The sequence below is a fragment of the Corvus moneduloides genome, chromosome 4, assembly GCF_009650955.1.
Source record: "Corvus moneduloides isolate bCorMon1 chromosome 4, bCorMon1.pri, whole genome shotgun sequence".
Taxonomy (NCBI): domain Eukaryota; kingdom Metazoa; phylum Chordata; class Aves; order Passeriformes; family Corvidae; genus Corvus; species Corvus moneduloides.
Genome location: NC_045479.1, coordinates 16241860 through 16257423, shown reverse-complemented (window position 1 = coordinate 16257423; position 15564 = coordinate 16241860). Strand labels below are relative to the sequence as shown.

Genomic DNA, 15564 nt, shown 5'->3' with positions numbered 1-15564 from the left:
TATATACAGCATTTATGTATTCCAAATGTTTAAGAAGGAAAAACTGTATTATGATAGAAACTTTGTTCCATAATGAATTCTTCTGTAAAGCCTCTTTGAGAAACACAGTTCTACTGGACAGGGAAAAAAAGCAATAATCCACCATGTGAACAGCAGAAGGCACCTCTCCAATCCATCAATCAATCACCTTGATGGGACTTTTACTTCATTAATAGATTACAATTGATTATATGCCTTATGTTTTAGCCTGTGCTCCCTAACAGCTTTCTCCAGTTATCTGTGTTCCTCAATTTCTTCACACTTGTGCTTAATCCTCTCCATTAGGTTTTGTTCTGCTTCTCACTTTGCTAAAGTTTTGTTTTGGATAGACTTTGATTTGTTCCCAGTTGAACAAAAGATGGACTTGGTTTAAACCTAAAGGGTGCAGCTGCCCCACTAAAGTCAGAAAGTCATGCTGCAAAGTGTGTTATGAATGGGAAATAGCCAGATTTATGTTTGTAACAAACACTAACATATGTGAAAAAGGAATGGAACTAAGTCACCACTCACAGAAAGTGTGTTAATAATTTTTCTTTCTCACTGGAATTTCAAAAAGAAATAAATGTAAGGGAAAAATAATCCAATTTGTTCTAAAATGAGCCACAAAACCTGAAACTATCTTAGACAGTCAGAAGCCAATTCTTGAATCTGACATACAGATGTAAGACCTTTAAAACCTTTCCTTTAACATCTTTACTTAAACTAGACAGGAATTACAGGGAGCTTTTATTTAAGAGATAATTTGCTGAAACCAAGGATTTTCATCAGAAAGGTTTCCCTTTGATGATTTTCTTCCTTCAAATATCTGGGAGAAAAAGTTTCAAAATTGCCTATGCACAGGCACTCAAAAGACCACAAAGACACCCGCAATTTCTGATTTTGCTAGATGGCCTAACAGCCTGAAGGCAAAGAACATGAAAGTTTCATCTCATTTTCTTTACATCTATGTTAGCCCTTAAGATGTTAGATATTAAGAGTAAGTATTCAGAAGATTGCAATGGATAAACTTTTCAAACCAAGGCTGTTTTGCAGCTGGAGTCTGCTAAAGGGGTCTGGCTAACTGATTTCCAGAAGTAGTTCACTTTGTGCTGCAGTTGGCTTCTTCTCATCCACCTCAGGTACATTTCCACTGCTGCTGCTGTAGGGTAGGGACCTTCTCACTGTTCTTCATCATGCTATGTGCTCAGCACAAGAGGGACACAGTCCCAGCTGGCTCTTCAGCCCCCTCTCTGTGTACAGACATCTATGCCGTACACAAGATCCCTCTTAATGCCAGCAAGACAGGTGCAGGCACAGACTGATACATTTAGGACTTACTCTCTGCATTCACATGTCTGCAGGAGACTGCTGGAAACAGAGAGCATTAATAATCCATTGGGACTTTAGTATATACCTATACAGCAAAAAGATCACACATGTCAAACTGAGATCTGTATTATATGCAAGTATATAAATATATATATATTGTATAAAATGTTATTTAGCAGAAAGTTATTTGTGGTACAATGTGAATAGAGAACCTATTTTATTCAGTTAGCTCTTGAAAAACAGGCACATGCCCTTCTCAGCTGTGCTTCCTGCATCTGCCCTAGATGAGCTCTACCCTCAGGGCACAGGACACTGGGTTGGCTTTGATCAGTGCTTCAGACTCTGCAGAGTTGCCTGCAAAAGTTTTGCAGTAAGCACAGATAGAAGGAAAGATAGAGAAATGGCAATGTGAAAAATGAGATGGAGGGATAAAGAAGGGAAAAAAAAACCAAAAAAACCCGAAAACTTGAAAGGAAAGGAAGTGAAGAAATAGAAAAGGCCAGAATGGAAGGAACAAGGCTTTCTCTCTGTGTCACTGCTGGGAACAGTAATGTGGGTAAACATTTGCTGATGGCATACCTTTTATCACAGCAAATCCCATAGCTTAAGGCATTTTTATGGCTCAAGGGCACTAACTAATGCCAAGGAGGCTGGGCTGTTTTCACAAGCCAGGAAAATGAGACAATGAGCACCTAACAGAATTGACACACACAAGACTATTTCAGCTTTCGCCCACAAAGGCCTGCATCTAACCCTAAAAGAAACACCTGCAGGTGCAACACAGTTAAATGAGAATTTGTCAAATCCAGTTCTTCATCTTTTGGGGCAGCATAGAAAAAAAAAAAAAAAGTCTGAAATACAAACCAGGGGGTCAGAAAAACATGGAGATTTAGGTTTCAATGAAACATCCCAATGTTTTTCTTTTCAAAAACACCCATAAAAGCTGCAGAACAATAAAAAATTGAAAAATATTTCGTTTAAAAAATTTTTTTTTCTTTCTCTCCTACATGCATTTCCTTCTCCCTGGAATGAGATTGATATTATCAATCAGATTGATAATATGCTATGATCTGACAAGGCATTCAAATTATTTATCCAAACAGGAAAATTTTTCAAAGGTACAAAAGCAGTCTCAAGGGAAACTACAGTGCAAAGCCTCCAAGAAACCTAAGGAAATGGAACCAGAAAAAACACCATTAAAAGACATCCAAACTTTATTAGTTATGGGCTACACTGGCAGCTTATAAGCAGCTTGAGGCTGGTCCACACTGTAAGCACCATTGTGTTTTGTTTTTCTTATATAGCTTATTCTCATTCCCACTGAAATTGAGAAACATCATATTTCCTCCTGTTATGGCAGCAAGGAGCCAAATGACAGAGATCTGTCTCAGAGCCGAAAGTTTCCAGTGAGTTTCACTTCATCTGAAACACAAGCCTTGTCCTCAGACTAGCACAGGGCACTGGGAAACACAACCAAGCATTTAGTACCCAGTCTCGCCCCTCTGGACCACTGTTTCTTCTCTTGGTTTTCACATTTCCCAGCACCATAAGACATAAATTATTCATGGCAAAACTGCTTCTCACAATGTTTATGCAGTGCTTAGTACAATGGCACCCTTTTTCAGCTGGGGCCTCTGGGCACTCATGCAATACAAATAATCATGATGATAGCAACAATAATAACAGCCAGCTATGCTGTTCCCACTGGGCAAACACTTCCAGTGTCCTGTCCCACAGAGCTCAGATCACTGTATTTCACTACAGGCTCCTGGTCAGTGCCAGGGGCCATTCTTCAATAAACCTGTCTCACCCTTTAGAACAGAAAAAAACCTCCCAATTTTGCCTTTCAGGTTGTGCTTTAACTATCACAGCTGTTTCCTAATATGAGAAAATCCCTCATTTTTATAACTAATTAGTTTGAGCAGATTCTATTATTCTGCCTCCTGTAATACTAATTATTACACTAGCTGCATGCCTGCACGACTAATGAGTTACACTAGAGATGGGGAATACTAAAACCTACAGAGGGAGATACAGCATGACTGCGAAGCCAAAACAGGAGACACCAGCATCTTTCAAACAAAAGAAACTTGCAGCCCTAACAAGTCATTTCCTCTCACTCTGTGTCCCCTCCAGCTGCTCTTTGTGCTGTTGCACAAAGGCAAGGTTGAGGGAGGGCAGCCCAGAAAAAGCAACTTGTCCAACATGCAAAATGAAGTGGTCCAATTTCATCAGTGCAGCACCCAGTTTGTCTGAGGAACAAATAGCTCAGAAGAGCAAGTCACTCATACCCCCCACTGTCAGCTCCTTGCAACAACCAGCAGTCAAGTCATCCTGCCAAAGCTGGTCAGTCTGTTCTGGCAGTGCACTCCAAGTAAGACGTTCTCCCTACAGGTAGGAATCTGTCACTGGAGTGCTCAAAAACCACAGGTTGTTTTCTTTTCCTGCTACCAAAGTAAAGACAGGGATACACCTGCCCATTAACACAAGCTCATCTCTATGATTTGACACCAAGCTCCCTAAGAAAACCCCAGGTAAAATGGTGTTTAACACTGATGGAAGTCCACTGAGATTACCGATGTCAAAACCAAAGACCTTAATTAAAGGCTGCAGTTCAGACACTCACCTTGAAGTCAACTGCCACATTCTGATAATTTTATTTGCAGACCATGATAAAAGGGAGCAGCAGCTACTAGCTGCATGCCTGGACCTGCCACTGATACTTAGTCAATCTGGGAGATCATTTAGCCTTTCTGACTTTCAGTTACTACTTTCCTTTTAATTAGACTTCCTAAGCTCCAAGGAGTGATAGCAGGATTAGCTAATTGCTGCCTGTAAAGATATAAAGATAAAAGAAACCAGGTGGGGTGGATTATTTATACTTAACTCTGAAGTAAAACTCTTCAAATTATATGAAATGATTAAAATACAGAGTGCAGTCTGTCATCCACTGCAGTAGCACTCACACTGCACCAAACACAGGGAATTGTACTGACACCTTGCTATGCTCTCAAATGCTAAACCTGATCCAAATCATACAGAAGAGATTACAGCCATTAACAACTCAGTTAGGTCTAGCCTTCATGTGGGAAATCTTTCCAAAACACTGCACGTTGGACTATGTGATCTTTGGTTGGCACCCCAATTACTAAAGACAACAGTGGTGTGAGCAGTGTTAATGTTTGCCAACCTCAGCACACAGTTTTGCTGTGTGGCAAGGACTGAGCTGAGGCATGACAAAGTAACTCATAGATGTGATATACTGTAAATTGATCAAGAGTTGGGAAGGGAGATTTATTAAAAAGAACTAAATATAGCCAGGTGAAAAAGTTATCAGAAAGGAGCATAACTCAAAAAAATGAAGGGTACATTGCAGAAAGGGCAGGCAAACTGCTTATTCTACTTAATTTTATCTTAATCAGAAGAATAAATATCTGAAAGTACAACAGTTATGGGGAGAGGGAGAGAGAGAGAAAGAATGAGACTGACAAAAAGAGTGTAAAAAGAAAAAGTCCATCAGGCAACCCAGCTCAATGAAAATAAATTCCTCGTCTCTTAGCAGTTAAAGCAAAATGTTTCCTCAATCCTGACAATACCCCATTCTTCTGCTTTCTGGCTGGCTGGAACCTGAACAAGCATCAGTCAAGTCTGGGTGGGTGTGAAGTACTAGACCAGATGGAGGATGTCGGAAGCATTTTGAGCTCCTCAGCACAAGCTGGCCATTAGAGCAGCCACTTGACAGAAGTGCCCCAGTCTGTCACATCTGTCAGGAGAGTTTAGGGAGACCTTCAGCAACAGCAGCCTTGCAGACACTGATTACAATATGCAATTGTGTGTGCTAGAGGAGAGGTGCCTGCCTCCACTGGGATTTCATGATAAAAATTATCATTTCATCCTTTCCAGACTTTGGGACAGGCTTTCTCATGACCTCCTTTGTGGACTAAATGCACAACAAATCGTGGTGCCTGGGACATCATTGTTATGTTGCTGACAATCTCTCTGTCTAAATGCACGATATTCAAGGAGGAAAAATGTTTTTCATCCTGTGATACCTACACTTTAGCCCAGCAGCCCAGGACCAAGCTACTGTCTTCCAGTCTGAGAACATGTGAGCAAAGCTATGGAGAAAAGAGCTTGTCAGGAAGCCAGATAAAATTAAAATTCCTGGTTCATCATCTGCTCTCACCCTTAAATATAGTTGTAATCCATAAGACAGCTGCTGAGAAGTAAAAAGTACTGACACAGAGCAGTTGCTAAGAAGCAAATATTTATTTTTTTAGTTTCCAAAATAATGAAGACTGCTTAAAAAATATTTTAAGGCTTTTCTGTGAATGCTTACTAACTATAAAACAAATCCATAGGAACACTTAGGTCTCCAGTTTATGAAGAAGGCATTGACTCTCAAACTTTGTGAGGATCTCCTGCTTTAACTTAGTGCAAGTTTTGTCAGAGATCATAGAAGTTCCTGGAAAACCAAACTATACTTGCTATCAACAAATCTGTAAAATTATAAACCCTGTGATATTTTTGCAAGTATAATTTTGCTTTGTGTTAAGAACAGATCCAACGCCTATGAACAGCCGTCATTTTAGAAACCGTTAAGTGAGAGGGGAGAGACTCATCCTATCAGCAAAGCTGCCATGTGTTGATGAGCTGGAAAGGTGGGTAAGCAACAGTAGAGCAGCATCTACAGTTAAGATCAATCAATTTGCATTTTCCTCAAAGAACAGACAAGGTGAGGAGGAACTTCAGACACCATATCACATGGAGGAAACGTGTCAGGTGAAATTTGACACACAACAATTCATTGGTCAGGCTTACACAAGATAACCTGTCTTACCCACACAGTTTCTGGGGTACTTAACTAATCACATTAATTATTTTTTTTTTAAATTAGGGAGAATTTCGAAGGTCTCAGGTACTCCCCATGCAATAGGTGATCAAAATTAAAATTCTTTTTAGCTAATTTAGTGGGTCTAATGAGCAATAAAAGTAGTATTACAACAATATTTTCTTCTTTCAACACACACCTGTAGAGGACATGCTTAGAATACTGCTTAAAATCCAGTCTCTTCATAACAAAAGCTCTTTTGCAATAATAGAAGGAATTTAGCTAAGTCCAGCAGTTGAGTATTCTTATTGTGGGTAAATTCTTACACAAATACTTAAGTCAGAAGTTTTAGCTTTAAAAGATGGCGAGTGACAAAAAAAGCAAAAGAAAATATATAAAACTACCATTGATTGGAGAAACTAAATAGGGGCTTTTACTGACCTTATTTACAATATGACATCAAAAGGAAAACTGATGTAATGGAGAGGTTACAAACACAACCTAACAGAAAAAAAATTTCACCTCACTGCAAAGGGGGTTAGTCTGGAAAAATCACAAAAACAACACTTTTTTCTGAATATACAGGTATTTTTCAGTGCAATATTCTCTGTCAGTTCACGCCTGCTTTTGGTGCTCTCAGCCTGTTGCTGTCAGAGATGCGCTCTTGATGCACACACCAGTCAGAAAGGAAACCATTCACAGTAAAACACATTCCTGGGACTGCTAAGCCCCTGACAGACTGCTCTGCTGCCAGAGCACCCAAATGCCAGAAAGCCCCTGCCCTGCTACTCCAGGCAATCCTGGGAGGAATGGAAAGCGCTTGACCAGCATTCAGAGATCTAGCTGAATTTCAGCATAGACCTTTTGCAACACTGTGCCTCAGATAATAACCTGCTGCTTCCAAATAATGCATCACGGGCTTTTTCTGGTATAGTCTTGAGGCACTGATGCAAAGTTAGGGGTGAAAAAGGAGCCTAACATATAACTGTATACCATTTGAAGGGCTCAGGCCATAATCCAGTTCTTACTTCTCATATCCAAAGAAGGCAACTCATTAAGATTCTAGCTACAGAATGAATACAGTGTAATTCTTTTCCTTTATCTAGTGGTGGGTTAGTACTTACCTCCAACCTCTATTTTCCTTCACCTCAGGAGGAAAACAAACACTCATTCCAGCCAACATGCCAGCACTCCGATTTTTAAGTCAGAAATAAAGTTCAGTGGGGCAAAACTTTTCACACAGTACTAATCTGCTTGACCTAATTTCTTCCTCTAGATCCTCCTACTGGTGCCAGCACACTGTCCAGTGTAGCTCCCATGTAGTTATACCCACAGATCTGCAATATGGACTTAGCTCAGAGCCCCGGCAGGCTGTGTGTGTGTGACTCCCATGCCTGCTGCTGCTACTAATGCCAAGAGCAGATGAATGAGCAGGTGGCACACAGGAAGATGCCATGAGATTTCTAACGCAGATCAGGAGAGCAGAACTTCTGCCCACAGTTATTATGATTAAAAACCTACATTTGTACCTATTTCTCTTTTTGCATTCCTTCAAATCAAAGGAACTCAGGCCTCCTAATTAAGTCAAACCCCATAACTTTGCTGCAGTCAGTCCCAATCCAAGTTTCAGTCTCAGCTGTAACTCGCTCCTAGAATCTAGAATTGGTTAAAGTTGACTCCAATCCAGCAATTTCTCAAGCTCTGCCTTTAAAACTGTAACTTGAAAATGAGCCTGTACCACCCAAGAGCACTGCTCTCATAAAACAATGCTGCATCAATGCTCTGCTTTGTCTCCCTCTCCCCCTGTTCTGACAGCCATTGACAGAATATGGATATATGACTCAGTGGAAGCAGGACAAGGCAGAGGCTCCAGGGGCAGAGGCCTTCTGGCAGCACAACAGGAAGCCTCATTCAGTAAACTCCCAGATGCTACTTAGGCATTGAAACTCAGTAGGGAAAAAAAAAAAACAAACCACCAAAAAAGCCTATCAAAACAACCCAAACCCCGAAAACATGAAAAAAACCTCCTGCCCCCCCAAACTGCTACACAATAAAATCACACATCTCAAAGCCCTTCCCATCTAATCGCTTCAATCCCTAAATGATGTTTATTGTTGCCAGCTCAACCAATCCAGGTGGTCTCTGAAAATCTAGTTGTAATTTTGCTGCTCCACAGCCTGTCACTATCTACACAGGTTCTAGGCTCGTCTGGTAACTCCATGGACAGTGTGCAAGGAAAGCCAGTCACAGCCACACTGACTGCAAAGCAGATGGGTGCATGCACTAACACAAAGTGCCTGCAACTGCTCTGCTGGTCTTAAGTAAACAATGTCAGGGTAGCATAGCTTTTATAGTCTACTTAAAACACACTACTTTTGTATCTCAAACAAGATCTCGCAGTTTTAGCTCCCACTGTAAATCATCCTATACACATAACACCTGCTACTCCAACAAAAGAGTGCATTAAAAGGCACAAATTATTACAAAGAAAATAAGTTTTCCTAAGGGCCACCTGGAAACACAAATGCAGGGCATATGTCTTTCTGTGTGCTAGGAATTAAACTGCCAGTCAAAAATACGACATATACATTCTGTACTATCCTTCCTGCTATGTTTGAATAAAGAATAAACAACCCCAAGGGTGAACAACATTTTCATATTTCAGTGTTCAGTGAGAAGAATATCCTTTCAATGCTACTTGTCCAGAAGGAAAGCAGTCCTTTTTCCAACTAGCCATTATTCAATACCAAACAAAACCTATATAAAAGATGACTTTATCGAGGGGTATATTTTCATGCTATTATTATTATTCTGTTCCCATTAACAAGTGAGTTATGAAAAGAATCTTTACTCTGGAAGTCTAGTTGTGTAAGCAAACTGGTAACAGTACAGGTGGTCTAAAGTTAAAACTGGAGCTCTAATCTTCAGCTTACTTTTCAAGTGTGAGACAGCCTTGACTATCCAGCTCAGGAATATTCCCTGCCTGAGCACTGAGAGACAGGAGCAGTGCAGAGCTGAGGAAAGGCCATGAAAGTGCAATACCCTGTAAAACTGAGCTCTCACTGAAAAGGACACGACATCCCAAACCCAATGATTTAAATGAACTATCATGCAGTTTCAGCAAATGGAATTTACCTTGAGGTTTGGGTTTGGTAAGCTTCCCACAGGGCTTTGAGATTGTGACAGTCTTCTGGCAGTCAGCGTTATGCAGGGCTCTCTTTAGGTTCCCAGTTCGAGTCTTCAAGGCCGTGTTCAAGTCACATTCTCCCCAGGCCTGGAACTGGTATTTGCACTCCGCTGCAGCAAGGAAATAAAAGGCAAAATTTAAAACACAATGACTGAGTGTGAAATCCAAAATGTTGTGAGTCTACTAGGATATCACAGGCAGTTGGTGCTCACAGACAAAAAGACGTACAGCTGAGGAAAAGAATCCCAAGAAAACTTTAAAGATTGTTTGCAGTGGTAATTGCAGTCTCCCCCCTCCCCAATGTTTTAAAATTTAATCCTTGTGCTTTTGCATGGATATCGCATTTTTGTCATATAAAGAAAAATGCATTCAGCTGTGAATATAAAAAATTAAAAAAAAAGAAAAAGAAAGAAACGGCAGCGAGAAATGTCATTTACATTCTGTATGGCTGTTTCTCCATTTGTGTGATGCCAGAGGTTACCAAATAAGGCTTGAATAGTTTCTAGAATGTACGTGCAACCATAAACTTCTTAAGTCTGAAACTGTAGCACTGATTGTGTTGGTAAGGTCACAATAACTTCAAAATCATGCAAGCTGCTTACCAGAAAAAAAGCCAAGATTGCAAGAGTAATCAAATCAGTTAATTCTGTGATTCTGTAAAAAAAATTTGAGTTTTGGGCAGACATCTTGTCCAGGACAGATCTGACATATCTTCCCAAACTGTTACATATGAACCTTATGAACTGAATGATAAAAATGAAATACACGGGTCTTCACTCACTCCTTTCACTGCACACACAGGCAGCCAGCGCCCCATGCTCCACATCACACACTGTAAAGCCTGTGATAGCCATGGCAGAGGATCACAGCTGGGAACCTGCAATACTGCCCTACACAGCGCTGAACACCACCCAGAGCAGATCTCAGCATGCTGGAAGGCTGAGTTTACAACAAGTAGGTTATAAGTACTCTCTGCAGAGGAGCTCTGAGGAAGCTGCCTTCTGATGCCTTGCGTGTTCTAGTCCTGATGAACCTGAAGCACAGGACTAACCCCTTCGCCAAGACATTTGCAGAACTAAGCAGAAAATACAGGCTTCCTGCTCCATACTTAAAATGAAAGCTGAAGTAAATCCCTTAAGAGGGTGATGCTGACCTCCAAATTGCTTCTTCCAGTTGCAGGGAATCTTACACTTCTGAGTCTTGGTGGTTTGTTTGCACTCGGCACCAGTGCGAGTGCCCTCACGCGTCCCCAGGCCACAGTCACCACTGGTAGGCACACAGACGCTCCACTGCCATTCCCCACAGTCAGACTTCTTCGCCTTTTTCTCTGGATGGAGACAAGGAACCAAGCAAGAGAAGTAGTCAGTACTCAGTGCATATGGAGATGTTCTCTAAACTGAATCAAAGTAACAGCACCTGGAAGTGTGAATAAGCAATAATTTGTAACACAATTGGGTTAAAAGCAAAAGGTCTGACATTGTCTTCTCAGTTCTGCAGAGACAAGTCAGCCCCTTTGAGTCCAATGATGATCATTGGATCATCACTCAAACTCAGCCCCACTGACATGTTTACTAGTCCTCCTGGATATTCTCAAGTGGATTCTCATCTTCAGAAATCTAAAAACCCACAAGTATCTCTGACCAAAACATGCAGGAGGGCTCTCACTCAGAAAGGACACTCCTCTGTCTCCAGTATATCCTCAGTTCCAGCTGAAGCACTGTACACCAAACAATGAGAAATGTATGTGCTGACGTTGTGTATCACAGGATTTGAGCACCTTCAGGGAACAGCTGGGGGATGCTAACTTTTGATTTGCTATACCATGTCACATTTTATATCAGAATATGAACAAAACTTCAAAGGCAAAGAAGCTACACGAAGAAGTGTATTCAAAGTGCTGTTAATTCAGGTGGGTTTGTTGCTCAGGGACAAATGTAAGGATCATGATTTTATTTAGATCCTTAAGCCCAAGTCTTATGAGAAAAGACAGCAATGTTATCAGACCCAAGGGCTCACAAATATAATTACTTAGGCCCCTAAAATATCACAACATACTTAAATACTAAATATACTTATAAAAAATTATTTTTCTTCTAGGTCTTGCATGTTTATGCTACCCTTTTCTCATTATTTCCACAAAGTTAAAATGGTTAAAAAGTTCCTTTCTTTTTACTGGGAACACTAATTCTGATAGATTTGCAGTTCATATTATCTGGTGTATAAGTAGCCTGAAAATAATAAAACCTTAAGAAAAACACCAAAAAATATGTTTTTTAAAAAATGTCAAAACTAAGTTTGACAGATATGAATTTTCCACCCCAGGCTGGCTTCTCCTATAATGAGGTCTGAGTTCATCACTGACAGAAAGCAAGTACTGCTGAACGTCTGGCTGTCTGTGCAACAGCGAGTTAGTACAATTCTTTGTCAGGGGATTTCCACATCACACAGCATCAGTGTAGCACTGTCATTTATAACACTGAACGAGTGACATAACTGCTCTTTCACCACTCCTGTTTGCTTCTCCCTAAGTCAAGCATGAAACTACTCACGGAGCACATTTTAAGCTGCTTTGCAATATGCAGTGTGTGATAAACCAAGGACTCCAGCCTCTGGGGCTGTCAAGCTTCCACTTGACATGGAAACCAATTTCTGTTTCCCTGTTTAACACAGAACACATCACAGCCACAAATCCTGCCCTAATGTCAAAAGGTTAACAAATGACCTGAATTTCATAACAAAACCAGAAGCATTTGACATTCTCCCACACATGCTATCGATCTTGGGGATTAACTCCGAATTAGACTGGACCTTACCTGGTTTCTCTTTCTTGCCAGCCTCAGTGGTACCCACGGTGGCCAGAATGAAAATAAGTGCCAGGAGGGCAGCTGTGAACATTCGACGTTGCTGTTGTTGCTGTTGCATTCTGCAGATCAGTATCAGAGAGGAAAAAAATGGTTAGTGAGACTGTAAAAAGTGGGACTCCAACTAAAGCATTTTTGGGAAGCTCTGCTTCAGGACCACAAGACACAAGCAGGTCACACATAATTAGCTATTGCAAGAATGGGCAATTATCTTCATTCCAGAGAGAATACGGAGATTTTTAACTGTTTTCCAGCCTGTGTACCAAATCCCTGATCTACATCACTGATGTTACTGGATGAGTTTTGCCATGGGAAGTTCTGTAACTATTGCTTGTCTTCTAGAAACTTGCTAGAGAAGCAAAGATCCTGACAGGTCTGGAACTTCCCTCTTCTTTTCTGACCTCTGGTGTGTAAAAATAAGCAAAACATGCAATTCATTCTTCGGTTTACCAATTCATATGAAGTAGGGAATACTCTACTGTCCACCTTGCAAGGGTTCAAGGTCTTATGAGGCTTAATTGACATCTGAAAAGAGCTTCTTTCACAAAAACTTACATAGGTGAGATGTGATGCATTATCTTAATTGTCATTGGCATGTTGCTACTTACTTCTTCCTTCCCCTCCAATTAGTGTCTCTTCATAATATAAATTAAGCTAATTGTTTGATATGCAAAGTAGGCACAGAGATAGGACTTGCACACACTGCTAGAGGCTATCCACAGCATGCTAATGAACCCAGAATCTGGATTTGGGAAGCAAATATTCAAATACAAAAAAGGCATTAAATACATTTGCTTGGGGGTGAAGCATCAGTCACTAACCAGTCACCAAAAGCCATTCTGAGCTTTTCCTTTTCCATTCCTATGATTTGCATTGTCTCATTTTGGCACTGTTTATCAGAACACAGGGCCTTCAATATAAATGTTAAAAATAAGCAAGCTCTCCCTTTCCAAGGGACATCTCTCTAGTAGGCAGCCAGGTACCAAGATAGAGATTGCTTGGATGAAAGGAAGGTTTCTCCAATTTTACTTTTTTTTTGGTTTTTTTTCTTCAAACCAGGACCCACGATGTTCATGTTACACCAGCCTTCAGAGGAGGTGTAAGAGTGCCACTAAGATGGCCTTTAAAACTCAGCTAGACTGATATTTACAGAGAGTTTAATGGCAGCCTGATCTTATTTGCTGAGCACACCAACCTTAGAGGAGAAATGTTTCTCAACATGAACAAAGAACAAAATGTATTTGAAATTTAATTTGGCACTCCTCAGTATTCTCTGCTGGCAACCTCTTGCTCAAATGCAACGTAATTATAACTGACATGGAAAACATGAGAGGAATCCCAAACACAGAGACTTTCAAGTATCTGGCTTTAATATCATTCTAGAAGTCAGATGAGACAACTTAATAGGTCTATTGAAATAAAGTTTATTTGAAGACTACAAGAGACCTGGCATTCAAATGTCTGAAAGAGCTGTCATTAGCACCAGTTTCATTTACTTCAAAAGAAAGTATCGTTTCCCTTCAAAAAGAAAGGACCACCATTGTTTCCAGTGAACTCAAACAGAGCCCAGAGTAAGCACATGAGTTGCCAGAGAGCTCAGGTTTGTTTTTCCCTTTCTTCTGCTACACGTTTCCACTCAGAGACTCTCAGGTTTCACAGAAAATTAATTAAATAAATAAAATCGATATACAAATTAATAAATACATTAAATAAGCAATTAAAAACTAAATATGCAACCTGCCTTTTAGCTCAGCTTACTTCAAACTGCTTTTCCATAATCAAACGAGCACCTCTTCTATGTGGAAAGGCTGAGAGAATTGTGTTTGTTCAGCCTGAAAAAGAGAAGGCTTTGGGGTGACCTAATTGCAGCCTTCCACTGCCTGAAGGGAGGTCCCGAGAAAGATGAAGAGAGACCTTCTACGAGAGTATATAGTGACAGAACAAAGAGGAATGAATTCAAAATGAGAGTAGGGTTAGATTAGATATTAGGAATATCTAATTCCCACCTGTGAGAGTGGTGAGGCACTGGAACAGGTTACCCTGTTGAAGAAAGCTGTGGAAGCCTCATCCCTGGAAGTGTTCAAGGCCAGGTTGGAAGGAGCTCTGAGCAACCTGGTCTAGTGAAAAGTGTCCCTACCTATGGCAGGGGGGTGGAATTAGATGATCCTTAAGGTCCCTTCCAACACAAACCGTTTTATGATTCAAACACAGTTGCATACTATTAAAAAAATCAAACTCCACACCCAGTCCCTCGTCCCTTTCCTTTGGGGGAGCTTCCCCACCAGTAACACTGCATATCACCTAACATCCCATTTTCACTATAATTTGTCTTCTCACTTCATCTCTGCCAATCAACTCACCAGAATCCTTTGTTGAAGGAGAGAGTTAAGTACTTTCATGGAAACACATGTGGACTGAGATACAAATACTTTCATAATCTCAAGTCACTGCCTGCGGGTGTCAGAAGCTGAAGCAAAGGAGCACTCACTAGTGGTTTTACTCTACAGGATGCCACCAAATACAAGAGATGGCCAAAGGTATGGGGCTGCCTCCAAATCTTCGCTGCCCACGCCAGGGACCTGGGATGTGGTCACACATACCCCAGAGGCTGCTGGCAGCCACTGCTGGGAGCCACTGGGAGTCATGGATAACTGTTACTAGGGAAGCTGCCTCATATTAAGTTGAAAGGAACTCAAATTTAAATCTGAGTGACATTCTTTTCAGCAAAAAAATGGGAGAAATAGTTGGGTTTTGGAGTTTGAAACATTTCAGAAGTCTATAAACAAAACCCCACAGAGCCTTAATACAGCATGTTTTCCTAAGACTCAAGACTTCCCTTCAGCCAAAACACTTGTCAAATGTCTGATGCAAACACTAAACCTGCAGAGATGTAGATATTTTGTCTCTCTGCAGAGACCCAGGCTGCTCCCTGAAGTGCCTTTCCTATACCAACACGTGAAAAGCTATGTTGTACAAATGGAGGCCTTGCCTCACAACACACCAACACCTCAAATTTGATGTAACCAGTAGACCACATGAAAGCCATCTATCTGTTTTGTACATGGTACCAGCAAAGGTGGGTGCTCTCACAAAATTACAAACAGCCCATATGTAGTACTCATGAAATAGTAGGTATTTTTTTCAAAAGGCCAGAAAATTTCATCTACCAACAAGTATTTGACTCCAATCTTCAGTTTTTCTTGCAAATATTTCAGTTGGCAGTTAAAAGATAGACTAAGATAAAAACTCACCAGACCGGACTTCTTTCTGCAAACAATATATTCTACTGAAAATAACTTTGTCCTTTTTGGTTTACTTTTTCAAAATTCAAAGGTGAC

At 40.6% G+C, this 15564-nt stretch overlaps 1 protein-coding gene across 1 annotated transcript in view; it reads right to left on the bottom strand.

Moving 5' to 3' along the window:
• Positions 1-15564, bottom strand: part of PTN (pleiotrophin) — a 77247-nt gene that overhangs the window by 11686 nt on the left and 49997 nt on the right. Inside the window, exons 2-4 of the mRNA XM_032105850.1 lie at positions 12179-12288; positions 10519-10692; positions 9314-9475 (exon numbers count right to left, since the gene is read on the bottom strand). Coding sequence (XP_031961741.1) covers positions 9314-9475; positions 10519-10692; positions 12179-12287 — 445 coding nt within the window. The 5' untranslated portion in view covers position 12288. The remainder of the gene's footprint in view (positions 1-9313; positions 9476-10518; positions 10693-12178; positions 12289-15564) is intronic.